This window comes from Choristoneura fumiferana, chromosome 29 (assembly GCF_025370935.1).
Source record: "Choristoneura fumiferana chromosome 29, NRCan_CFum_1, whole genome shotgun sequence".
Classification (NCBI taxonomy): Eukaryota; Metazoa; Arthropoda; class Insecta; order Lepidoptera; family Tortricidae; genus Choristoneura; species Choristoneura fumiferana.
In genome coordinates, this window is record NC_133500.1 from 6,125,664 (window position 1) to 6,139,772 (window position 14,109).

Here is a 14,109-nt window from a genome sequence, read left to right on the forward strand (position 1 = left end):
AGCACCCTAATCAGTAGTGACAGGTCGGGACAACTTAAGCCGAGAGGTGACAACGGTCGACTAAATACGCTGAAATACGAGTACGCATTGTCTAAAGCAGGGTTTCTCAAACTTATGGCTCCACGTACCCGTGTTAAAGTTTCTAGACGACAGCGAACCCCTACCCCAACTATAGTTGAAATAAAAAATACAAAAAGACTCCAAAAACCAATCTTAATCATCTTGCCAGTCTTGCAGCCACCATCAAGTAAACCTTGTCGCGAACCCCCTACCGTCGAACAGCGAACCCCTAGGGGTTCGCGTACCCCACTTTGAGAAACCCTGGTCTAAAGCAGCGGTTCTCAATTTTTTTGGCTGGCGAACCAAAGTACATAATATTTAAAGGCTGTGGCTAAAAATACCGTAAAAATTGACGTCACTATATTCCAAAACCCCCATAAACCCCCGTATTTGGTTAAGAAACGCTGGTCTAGAGCACTGGTTCCCAATAACTACACTTTTTGGCATCCTATTGCACATACGTCAGTTCAGTGATATACCTCTACAATAATAAGATTATAAATAATCTGGTGGGAAAATTACGATGGTCCAGCCATGATTGTCTCTGCAGAACTCTCTCTAGATTAATGGCATAAACATGAAACGGGGTACGTGGTACAGTCAGTAGAACTATAACCAGAAAAAACTTGTTGGTATTTAAAATTGTTTATATAGAAAAGAGGGGTATTACAATATACTTAAGTTTGACGCCAATATCGTCTGTCTGACGGTGACATCAAACTGAACCGATTTTGATGTGATTTTTTTACATGAACGCCAGTTTCCTTGCAATGCTTCTTAGCTAAGTTTGATAAAAAGCCGTTGTCGATTTTGAGATATTAAACTTCGTAATAACAATGTCCGGGGTTTATCAACTTGTGTAAATTGGTTAGGTTATTACTTAACAATATTTTTTTCTGACACTTACTTGCGTCATATTATATCTATGTTCCTCTTATTAGTTTAGTTGTGTGATAATACGCGTGCCTGAGCCAACCGTTATTTGACTCTTCTGAGACGGTTCCTACGACGATGTCACTACGCACATTTTGGGAACACCTGGAATTCAAATAATATAATTATCTATTTTAGACAGGCTTGCGAATTTAGGAGAGTCGTTCCTGGATTGTTCGTATTTGCTCCTGAATTGGAAATTGTTGTAGGTTCTTGGCAAAGAAAGTTCCTAATATCGTACTAGGTACAGTCAAGTGCAAAGATGTCGACACGGAAAAGTTACAAAAATATGTACCCATGCACATCCTTAATGTTAAGTGCATAAAGTCGTGTACCTACTTATACATATTTCTGCGACTTTGGCGGTGTCGATATCTTTGTTCTTGACTGTACCTAGTACGATTTTAGAAACTTTCTTTGCGAGGTTTAATAAGGGAAAGAGGCGTGATTTTATGAATGTATGTGTATGTATATTTCCATCTTCACTTATAACCTCTGTTTATAACATGATTTAAGTATATGAGGTTTGATATGGAGATAGTTCGAGACCACTGGAAAGAAATGCGATTGTTTTTATATCGAAAAATTTCCTAGTTCCCGCGTGATAGCGATAAGTAAATAATGTTATTATAGAAGGAGTAGGTAAGTAAAAATGCTGTTAGCCGTGGTGGCCTTGTGGTTTGACCTATGGCCTCTCAAGCAAAGGACCGTGAGTTCGACTCCTGATCCTGGTTCGGATCTCTGAGTTTTGCGAAATTCATGTGCGAAATTGCATTTGGAATTTACCACAAGCGGTGAAGCCATTCAATGGAGTGTGTAAAGTTCCCAATCCTCACTGGGCCCAGGTGGGAAATACGGCCCGAACTTTCTCATTCTGACAGGTCTGTGTTCAGCAGTGGGACGAAAATGAGAACTTTATGTTTTTCCTTCTAATCTGTTAATAAAAAAACCAAGAGCATGTCGGACACGCCCAAGATAGGGTTCCGTAGCCATTACGAAAAAAATAACTAATATTTTTATATGGATTTCGTATTTTGTACGAAATCTTCCAAGTTTGGGTATATTTCATACCTTAGACTGCTATTTACTCTTTTAAAAATTAGTAATAATTCTCAAGCAAACTTAGCCGTTATAATGTTCCTTGTAGATTTGATATACTTTTTATCCTGATTTTTTTTAAATTTTCGCCCCCAACATGCTCGATTGTAATGAAAATTTGCACTTTAAAGTTGAACATTTCGCATATAAATCGCTGTATCTTAAAATCGTCTAGACAACTTACCCCCCAGTAGTTTTAAAAGGCCTGTCGAACGATACCCCACACTACAGGATTAGTCGAGTACCATAAAAAAAATTTTTTAGTTTGTTTTATTTTATCAATTTGTCGGCGTGACTGATATGTACATTTATGTCAAATTACAGCTTTCTAGTACTAACGGTCGCTTAGCGCGGACGGACAGACGCAAGACATAGGGGTTCCTAGTTGACTACGGAACCCTAAAAACGCATTTTGCTTCAATATTTGAATCAAATGTTCATATTGTGTAAGAACATAGCCTTGATGAAGAGTTTTATGACTAAATAACGAACTGTATCGGTAACAACTCAAGCTAGTAGGTACACGCTTATCAATATGTTGAGATTGAGTCACTTTTCATTAGGAGCGTGAAAAATTGCTCCTTATTTTAATAATCATAATATTCTTATTGTAATCAATAAAACACTGTTTTGTTCTATCTTTTTTTTTTAGTCGACTGGATGGAAAACGAGCAAGTGGGTCTCCTGATGGTAAGAGATTACCACCGCCCATAGACACCTGCAACAACAGGGGGATTGCAGATGCGTTGCCAACCTAGAGGCCTAAGATGGGATACCTCAAGTGCCAGTAATTTCACCGGCTGTCTTACTCTCCACGCCGAAACACAACAGTGCAAGCACTGCTATTTCACGGCAGGATTAGCGAGCAAGATGGTGGTAGCAATCCGGGCGGACCTTGCACAAGTTCCTACCACCTGATCTGATACTTAGGTATCTATATCAGGCAATTCGATTAATCAATGTATAAATAAAAAACACAAACATTTCGTATTTTGTTTTTAAATCAGTCATACGAACTTATTATTTATACGAACGAAATCATTATTATTATTTTTGTTTTTTTTTTCTTTAATTGTATACTGTACTTTTTAAATATTTTATTTGTAATTATTTTATTTGGAAAAAATTACTTTCTGCCAAGTTTCTTGCGGCGCATTCTTCTTGGCAATGATGGTCTTTCCGAAAGCGCTGGTAGTTTTAAAATAACGTGTAAAAGTGCCAATTGCGGCCTATTTACTGACTAAATTATTTGAAATTTCAAATTTGGACGTAAGTAGCTATTTAAAGGTGTGTGTGAAGTTCCACGTCCGCATTGAGCTCGCGTGGGAACTACGGCCCAAGCACGCTCAGCAGTGAGACTATAGGCTGTGATGATGATGAACAAATAAAACTAAGAAACTCAACCTTAATTTTTTTCGTAAAAAAATCAAACAGTTTCTTTCACATTTTTTTTGTCCAGACGCGACGTGATAATTTTTCGTAATGCCGGGGCATTATGAAAAATTAGCGATTTATTTATCACTTGGTCCAAAACCAAAACATATATACCTAGATCGTGTACCCAAATGGTTGTCTGGAAGAGATCGCTTTTAAGCGATAAGAACGTCTATTATCTACCCTACATTTATGTGTCTATGTAAATTTTTTGTATTGATTTCTGGTGTGCAATAAAAAATATTTGTATTTGTAGTGTATATACTTTTCTTCTTATGAAGTTTGAACACTCAACCCTCACGACTGAAATCCATGTAAAATCGCTTTAGCAATCGAAAGTGCAGTTTGATTATACCCGAAGAAAATCCGCAGTTCACGCTTAATCCGGAAATCTCGACGCGAACTTAATTAAATCGCGGGATATAAATGCGCAGGAGTTGCCAGTGGAAGCATACAACGACACCATGAAGTGGCTACAACTGGTGTTGTTGATCGTCGCTTTGATCTACCCAGCGATGGTAAGTATTGTTTTAGTTACTTGCTTTACTGTCTCATGCGGTAAGATATTTTTCTCAAATATCCAAGGAAAAGTCGTACTTATCTTCGTGATAATAGAATGCGAAATATGTCTTATTGAAGATTCGTTCTAATTTCAAATTAGAGGACAATAATATAATTTAATACAACATTGGTGGCCATGGCCAGTAAAGAGATTGTCTTTTGTTTCAGTGGGCTTTATTTCTTTAATTGACTATCTATGGCATACTGCCAATTAAGAAAAACGTAGTTTGTGAATGTGTAATAATTTTTGATGTCTTATTTGACTACATTATTTAATTAGATCAAATCAGGTACTTGTTCAATATAATAAACAAGGATTGATAATTATTGTTATTAATTTATTAAAATAACCAACTTTTCGCCTATCTTTGAGTTTTCCTTTTTAGTTTAGGTTATCTTGAAAAGATCCTTTTTAAGGATAAGTTCGCCTTTGTACTCCTATGGTTTTGTTGTTTTCTTTTTGTATTATTTTGTGTTTTATGTACAATAAAGTATTTACATACATACATACAAAATTAAATAATTTATTGAATCAGGTTCAAGAGTCTAAAATTGATAGCATGGTGAACATTTGTGTTGTTCTCAAGATGAGTTCTAGTTGAGCTTGGGTGTGGAGGTGGTGGAGTTGGAGGAGGTGGAACTGCATGAACACGCATATCTTGCATAAACGTAGCTATCATAAGGTCGCGGGTGAACAATGTAATTATTTCAGTTCATTTATAATGGGTCAAAATATCAAATTTGACTAAGTTCCCAAGACTTTTTTGATGTGTGTATATTACAATTAAGAATCTCTTTGGCTAGTATTATACACTTTGTCCTTTTAGTAATGACTTCACTTGTCGTTTCACAAAACTTGAAGAGGGTTGCTAACTCAATTGCGAGGAGATGTGTTCTAGGAGACGTGAAGGGGTCAACACACCTGGGCAGGGCAATATTTTAAAAGCTTTTGAGCACATATTGTCTCAAGGGTTAAGGACGTTTTGGGAAAGAAACGTGGGTGTTGGGAGTGTTCTTAGAATTTAGTTAAGTAGCTCGGGTTCGCTGTGTTCGAAACTTGGGTTCGAAAGTAGATAAAATTGGATAGCTTTAGGTGTCATTGAGAGACGTTGGTTTTGATTTTGATGACTTTCATCATTGTGGTAAATAAGATAATTCAAAGTTTAAATAGATACCTAAGTAGCATGTGACAATGTTGTTGGATGAACATTATTCACATACAGGGAGAAATTTTGAACTAAGAAATAATAATAAATGGTTGAAGCTCAGTTAATACATGTCTTCATCAGCATAGCAATACGCCACTGGACATGGGGCTCCCCTAATTAGCCTTTGCGCCCTTTGCGCCCTGTCTTCGGCTCGAGGCCGCTATAGCTTCTACCAGCAGATACGGTCTCCACTCAAGAGCTCGTTTACTCCACGCCTCAAGGTCACAAAATATAGCTGTCTCGGCGCCCTATATCATTTCTTTGCTTTCGGCGTCGAGACTCTAGGTCCTTGCGCTGGAGCTACACAGGGAGCTCAGCAATAGGTTAAGGGAGGCAACAGGCAACCCTCGCGCCGGCAGCTTTCTCGCGCAAAGAATCTCAATCGCAGTTCAACGCGGGAATGCTGCCTGCGTGATGGGCACCAAGCCAAGAGGCCCACCTCTCTTTTTTAATTAAAGTTTTAGTTTTAGTTATTTTAATTTAATAGTAGTTTTAGTCCTATAGATATTTTGTATTTTCTTAATATTTTCTTAATAAATAATCGTTTACTCCACCGGTTATCGGTTCTTCGGCAGTTATGGCCAGCCCACTGCCACTTCAACCTGCTAATTCTGTGAACTTTGTCGATGGCTTTAGTTCTGTGCCGGATAGTCTCATTGCAGATTCTATCCTATGGTTTCTTATGTCGTCATCATCTTATCAACATCGTCGTCATCATCTTATCAGCTGTAGGACGTCCACTGTTGGATATAGGCGTCCCTCTATACAGTGCAGTGCAGTTACTTCGGTTGGAAAGCCGGCCTCCAGCAACCATCTGTTATCCGTGCTATTATGACTTGCCCATTGCCACTTAAACAAGCTAGTTCTTGCCTTCTTGGCTCTGTCGGTGACCCTAGTTCTACAACTCTATTTTGTATGGTCTTTTATGTAGTAAAAACGAACCCCAACTGTTTCCTCCAGGGTGATCAAGACTACACTGGCCACTACGCAGAGCTGGCGGCTCCAGTGCCAGCCCACATCAACGTCGACGACCTGGTAGCCAGCCTCCGGTCAGCCAGCCCCATCCACAACGCGAGCCCTCCCAGAGAACCACACAGCGAGTAACCAGCTACAAGTTATCCAGCGTCATGTCCCACTGTAAATTTAAAATTTAATTAATATTCAATATTTATTGGTATGGATCTGGTATTTTGTATTTGTATGTAATAAATGAGCGTGCTTAGTACTAGGAAAATGTTGTTTTTGCTGTGACCCCTCGCTAAAACATCAAATTTCGATTTAAGGCTTGTTTTTGGCGGTTTTTGGTACGGACGTCGCAGAAAACTAAAGTGAAGGCTTGCCAAAGAGCTACGGAGTGCAGTAGACCTATGCTCGGATTTCGGAGCAAAGTTCTGTTACAATTTCCAATGTCATCAAATTCTAGTCCATTAAAAAAAAATGAGACCATGAAGATTTAGGCGGTTGAAATAGTCGAATAATGACCCTGCTGCGTTCTAAAACAGGTATTAAATGTCAGCGCAAAGACTGAAAGGTTGAAGTGGGACTGGGCTGGCCACGTCAGCCGAATGCATCCACTGCGGTGGGCCAAAAATGTCACAGAGTGGGTGCCACAAGACGGATTGCGACGGGCGGGCCCAGACGGAGACGGCAGGACGACCTGTGGCCGTATTGTCTAAAGCTCTGCAGGGCTACCACGAAACTCGAAACTCGAAGTTCGTGTCGTGCGGTCCCTCTGACACTTAGACTATTTAATACGAGAGCGAGAGGGACCGCACGACACGAACTTCGAGTTTCGAGTTTCGTAGTAGCCCTGGTGGCGTGCGATCGAATTCACCGTCTCTTTTTATCCTCATCCCACACCATGTGACAGAAAGAAGTGGTCAAACCGTTCGTGATTCCGAGTACGTCAGACAATAAGGCCTGTGGATATATATTTCTCGATGGCTGGCCTCAGTATTCAGTTATCAATATTTTCTTAACGTGACTCGACATCGACAAGTAAAGTGACAAGATTAAATTACGAGTAGTAGATTTTTAACTGGAGTTTAACTCGTCGCTCAGTAAACGATCGGCAAACTATTTTGCATTAATGCAACTCTTTTATACACGCGTGAAAGTGACAAGTAATAAATACTAATGTCAAATACTAAGCTCATGTAAACCTGGCATTACCAGTTCTCTGTCGCACCAAGTACAGTGCGACAAAGATCTGGGTGACGTTTGCACGAGGGCGCTTTGTTTTATTTATAAATATTTATGAGCTGTATTTGTTTTATTTTGGATTATAAGAATGAAGTAAATACCTCATGCTGTATATTAACCACTCACTTGATTTGTGCACCTCTAAATTGCTTGTGGTAGTTCTGGCTACCTAGAATACGTTGTATAGGTAGAATGTTTTTCGATTTTAATCTGTAAATGCTGGTGTAGTAGGTAGGTACAGATACGCTGTAAAATATTTTCAAAATACAGACTACTTTGCTTTAATCTCAAAACACAAACTAAAAACAACGAACTAATTAAAAGATACACCCCGCGAATTTTACAACGATCTGTAAAATAATTAAATTTTGCTAGATAGCCGGGTTAGTTCCGTTTTTTGACACGTTCATTAAAATCTTTGTCGCACTGTTAATAATATTATTATGTAGACACTGGATTCAGATACATATTAAATGTAGAAACGTCAATAAGCTATAAGGCTTCGTATCGAAAATACAAACTAAGACATGGATGCACAGAAAAACCAGAAAAAGAGACCAATAAATAAAAAATACAAAAAGACTCAAAAAAAAAACAATCATATATCTATAGAACCAAATTAATACAGGAACAATGCATGAATCCCTTTTACCGTTTTAAACTAAATAATGGAAGTTTGCAAGAAAACATCCCGTACTACAACACTCGCGTGTTGACGTACATTCTAAGGCAGCAACCACACCAAAGCAGTCCGGTTAGGGTGACCATTCAGGACTAGAAACACAAATGGTCATATCGACATAGAACATATACACATATTGAGATATAGATAACACGCGCTAGCTATACAGTCTGAAGCCCTTAGTAGTGTCTCGTTCGCCACCGCAAACTAACAATGGTAAGCATTAAATAATAATGTACCACTATCCACTGAAGTTACCCATCTTCTTCTTCTTATAGTATCTACCTCTTCATCATTAAAGGTTGACATTCAGCTCCCTATATCTCGTCCTGTCCATAGCCAAGCGGTATGGTAACCCTACACTCAGTAAATAGCAGACGTGCCTCAGGCAACTTTGTTTGGTGTGGTCGCACCCTAGTGGGGACACAGGCGTTTTAAATGCCTGCGTGTTTTAACGACACGTTGTAATAAAGGCCTATGTTCTTTTTCGGGCGACATCAAGGGGCTGTTTCACCACCCATTGATTAATTTTATTTGACGGATGTGATGCCGTCTCCGTCTATTCGAACAAAACAAGCAGAGACGGCATCACATTTGTCCCTCAAATAAATTTAATCAATGGATAGTGAAACAGGGGGTAAGGATGCGGCTTCACTGAGGCGGAGACAAGCGGAGCGGAGAGATGTGTAGGATCGACCAATCATATTAGTTGAAATCCATATCTCGGAGACGAGTTTGTAATAATGATTGGTCGATCCTTACACGTCTCCTCTCTGCTCCGCTCGTCTCCGCCACAGTGGAGGCGCAGCCTTAGACTTGTATAGCCAATTAATATAAAATAATGAATAGGCCAAAGTTACAAACATATACACACGACTTTATTGACTTAACCCCTCGTATGCGGGAGTTAAAAAAAAGCACTGCATTCTAGTCTCGTCGGTATTAATGAACACAAACTCTGCTGATTTAAATAAAAAGAAAACGAAAAGATAGCCTTAAATTTTACACGAATCCGCATCGCATACCAGCGGCATTAATCTTTTAAGACGTGACATGTGATTGTGCTTGAATTGTATTATGTATTACTAACAAAATGGATGAAAAATCTGAATAATATTATTATTAATTTAGGTCATGTATAATGGCTGTGATAATGGTTGTAGACTGTATAATTGATCTTTAGAGTGTAAATTAGTAAAATAAAACAACTTTTTAATAATAATGCAAAATTAAACACGCAGCGCGGACAAAGGACTATGACAGCGCTCACGATATTCTTTTGTTTTCTTTCCGCGCTGCATGCTTTCCAAATTTTATTAGTGGCACAATTGCTAGACAGCGTTGGTATACAAACTCTTTATTTAAACTTTGTACATGCGTCGTCTACAATCCGCCCCCTAGTGCTAGAAGAGCACTATATCACCCCCCGTGGGGACAGTAAGGCGACGCGTGTGACGAGCTGTCGCAGCAGCCCTGAGCGTGTGCGCACGACTACTATTCGAACGTTATCATCGCGACTTGTATGAGCTGCGCTTTCTGCACCGTAACGCCAAAAACGACGGTCCAAATTGGGTTCGATTAGCAGTTCATATTCACCCTCTCTTAGAGGCCTCGTCTTCTTTTTCCGGTTTCTCCTGCGCAGGAGTGTATGCTTGTTTTTGAAGAGTAAACCTACTTCCCATCCATCACGAGCTGACTCATCTAAAACTTTTAATGCAGGTAAGTGCGCCTTATTATCACGACAAGCAGTAGACACTCCTTTAATATCTACCGAAAAGGAATGCTGTACTAGTTTATCTATTTCGTGAATATCGGACGTAGAGCTGTCGATCCCAGAATCGGCGTGAGTGGTATGAAAAACATTGTGACTTACATGTGGCGCGGTAGAGCGAGCGCGACCACAGTAGCCGTGGATGGACCACCCTAGCATGCAGCGAGTTGCGTACGGCGAATTTCGGTCGCCGTGAATTATTTGGAGCGGCGCTATTAGAAAATAATTATCTTCGCCGATTAGTAGCCGCGGCACTACACGCTCTTTGCACACGATATCTTTGACAGTTGACAACTGAGGATCAGAAATGTTGTTCACAAAAGATAAATTTTGTATAGGCAAACTTAACTTAGACACTTTACGTAAACATAATTTACGATAGTTATTGTCTCGTCCCGCTATATCGGCGCACACCTTGGGCGCATCTGATTGACAGACCTCAAGGCCGAACGCATCAATGAACTTAATATCACTGGCACTTTCACACTTCAAACCTAACTTGTCAGCTAAGTCACTATCAATAATAGAGACAGACGCGGCGTCATCAAGTAGCGCGTACGTTTGCACCACACCTCGGGGTCCGCGGAGGGTCACAGCAACCACTTTTAACATAACGTCGCCTTCCGGTGCCGACTTGACGTCCTCTGGCACTGCGACATGAGCTACGGTAGCGTCAGCTGCGGAGGCGGCACACGGCGGCTCGCACAGCTCGGGCGCGGGCTCCATGGTGGCAGACATCGATTCGTCATACGAGTACACAGGTTCACGTGATTGTCCAGAGGTTGTATTTTTCCAATGTAGAAGGCGATGATGAGGTTGGCGGCAATGTTCGAAGTCACAAACTGGGGCAGAGCATGTGCTGATGTCATGGTGCGTTATTAGACAACGCGAACATAATTTTTGAGCCTTTACGTACCTCCATCTGTCTCTGCGCATGGCGCGTTTAAATGTTCGACAGTCTGGTAAAGCATGTTCGGCCTTTTTACAAAAGTTACATGTCATAACATCTGGTTCAGCGCTTACCGTAACAAGTATGGGTCGAGCAGGGTTTGGATAGCAGTCACTAGCTCGCTTGACAGGATTGTCTACGGGTAGCGGCCTCTTGAATTCACGCGGTTGATAAAGTGTACCCGCGATTGAAACTTTTTCAGCCTCTCTCTTCAAAAATTCAGCCAGTAACACTAACTTTGGCTCCCCGGCGCGCAGCCGATCGTACGCAAAGTCGGTCCACTTTCCTAGTAATGTACTGGGCAGCTTTGATGTTATAGCTGATGCAAGCTCTGGGTTGCGGAGATGATCGTCTTGTTTCAGTGCGCGAATTGTTGCCAAGCAATTATTTACCTTCATGGCGAAGTTAATAAGGTCATATTGATAAAAAGCAGGCAAGGGAGGCAATTTGCGTAGTTTTGCTGTAAGGTTAATAATAATCAATTCTGACTGACCGAATTTTAGCTCTAAAGCTTCCATGACGGCTGCGGGCGATGTATTGCCGATTAGCAAATCGGTGACAGCTTCCCTAGCATCGCCTCGTAGAGCTCGTCGAAGCCGAGACAGGTTTTCATTTTCTGAGAAACTGCAGGTCAACACAGACTCGTCATACGCATTCTTGAAATGGAGCCACTCAACGCAGTCGCCACTGAACAAAGGCAGGTCACGCGGCATGGCTAAGCGACTTAGTAATCGTTCTTCACGTTGAGAAGATGATTGATCCATCATGTCTTTGATTGCATGAGCCAACTGTAGTATGTCTGTGGCTTGTGCAGGCGCTGCACGGTCGGAAGAGTGCGCGACCGGCTCATGCTGCACAGGCAAGGGAGACATATTTACACGTTGATTATCTAACCAATTATAGGGCTCGTGGTTCTCGCTGTGGCTGTGACTGATAAAGTCGTCCTCCCTATCAGACTCAGCGTCGAGGCGAGCTAAGTCGGCCGCGAGTCGTTTGTCGATGAGGTCCTTCTCGATGCGCGCCTTTTCCTCGGCTGCCTTTAACTCTAATTCCTTCCGCCTTGCTACCGACGATGCTGATGACTTTTTCGACTTACTTGAGCGAACATCGGAGGGAGACGGCTGGACAAATGTAGAATCGCAAGGAGGTTGCTGGTGCGTAGATGGAACATCGCCGAGCCGAGCTGATTCTCCTGCAGCTAGCTCGCGGCAACGTTGCCGTGTCATAGGTGGTGGTGGCGTGTTGAACATTATTTCACTATATACACTGAATTTAAACTATGGAAAAAACTATTGCACTGGTTTTAATTAATTTATTCGGTTCGATGTACCAAAATTGTAGACTGTATAATGATCTTTAGTGTGTAAATTAGTAAAATAAAACAACTTTTTAATAATAATGCAAAATTAAACACGCAGCGCGGACAAGGACTATGACAGCGCTCACGATATTCTTTGTTTTCTTTCCGCGCTGCATGCTTTCCAATTTTATTAGTGGCCAATTGCTAGACAGCGTTGGTATACAAACTCTTTATTTAAACTTTGTACATGCGTCGTCTACAATGGTCATGGGTATCGAGCCCGAAGCTTCAAGCTCCATAATCAGAGGCCGTATTGTCTAATGCGCTGTCATTCACAATCGGCTCCCCATCTCTTTCTAAACCCCGTCTTATACCATGTGACAGAAAGAAGTAAAAACGATTGTGTTTCCAAGTGGGTTAGACAAAGCTTCTCTTAACATTTGGTCATCTGGACGTCAAAAAGGTTGTAAAATGTAAACTAAAATAAAATCCAATGTTATGAGTTCATGCGTTTAATCGAGGAACTTGCGCCGCGAAGGGAACAGCTTCTCGTAGTTCAAGACGACGTCAGACGGGTGGTTCGCCGGCTGCGACTTACGCCCGATGGGGATGTAGTCGTAGGGCACCTGATGAAGACATCACGCTTTTAAAGTGTTAAGTCTATTTAACGTTAGGCTGCGACACCAGAGGTGTTCGAGGATGCGTTGCGGAGAATGTTTTTTTTTTATTCGACTGGATGGCAAACGAGCAAGTGGGTCTCCTGATGGTAAGAGATCACCACCACCCATAAACATCTGCAACACCAGGGGTATTGCAGATGCGTTGCCAACCTAGAGTCTTAAGATGGGATACCTCAAGTGCCAGTAATTTCACCGGCTGTCTTACTCTCCACGCCGAAACACAACAGTGCAAGCACTGCTGCTTCACGGCAGGATTAGCAAGCAAGATGGTGGTAGCAATCCGGGCGGACCTTGCACAAGGTCCTACCACCTGCAAAATTTTGTCATGTTTGTCATGAACAAATAGAAACGATTCATTTACCTATTCTTGCTTAGCGAAGCTTTAGTGGAAACAGCTCAGCAGAGCGAGGTTGTCATGAAATGGCGCCATTTCATGATATGCCTAGGAATTTCATGATCTTGCGGATTTTACGATCGGCCGCCGACATATAAAAAACAAGGGAAGGATGTGTTGCGATTGCGAAGTACTCAGTCCGCCTCACCGCTCCCCGCTCCCCGCTCGCTTATTTGAAAAGAGCCAACTACACGTCGCACCGCTCAGCTTCCTCGCACATCTCTGGTGGAAACACTCATAACGTTCCACATCTTTGCTACAATTCTCGAACCGCTCAGCTACCTCGTACATCTCTTGGTGGAACACAGCCTTATGTATGCTAAGTATTATGATAACGCGTGGGAAAAGCGACAGTCGCTTAACTGTCGCAAACGGTATGACGGGCGACGCTTGTCACCTAGCGAACTGAGTTTCGTGGTAGCGGGCAACCCGTTCTTGTCCAATGGCCCGGGCGAGCGAGCGGACAGTAGGTACGGCCATATTGGCTTTTTGTTATGTAATGTTCTTCGAATGTGTAATTTGGATGTTTTCGACTTTGTACAGTTAATCTTATAGGTACCTTTCGGCGAGCAATATATATATTTCAGGAATTTGGTATGTAGGGGTTTTCAGGGATAACAAATCGATCCAGCTTGGTCACTAGGAAAACGCTTATAATCGAGTTTTAGCCCGAGCAAAGCTCGGTCGCCCAGGTACTGATTGTTTGAAAATTGGATTGTATTCGTCATTGGCCATATTTGTTGAAAGTTTAAGAATCCCTCTTCTTCATACCTATAGGTAATTTTAAAAACTATCGACGAATTAACTGTAATGACAAAGTATTTCTATTTTTTTTTT

General features: G+C 41.3%; 2 protein-coding genes across 2 annotated transcripts in view; both read left to right on the top strand.

Moving 5' to 3' along the window:
• LOC141444236 (uncharacterized) overlaps positions 1-14,109 on the top strand; it is a 35,232-nt gene that overhangs the window by 7,087 nt on the left and 14,036 nt on the right. The gene's annotated exons all lie outside the window — the stretch shown is intronic.
• Positions 3,961-6,373, top strand: LOC141444237 (uncharacterized; the record flags this gene model as incomplete). Its single annotated transcript, XM_074109723.1, is given in 2 exon segments — positions 3,961-4,043; positions 6,255-6,373. Coding segments are annotated over 2 exon segments (173 nt in total), but the record flags the coding sequence as incomplete, so codon positions are not given.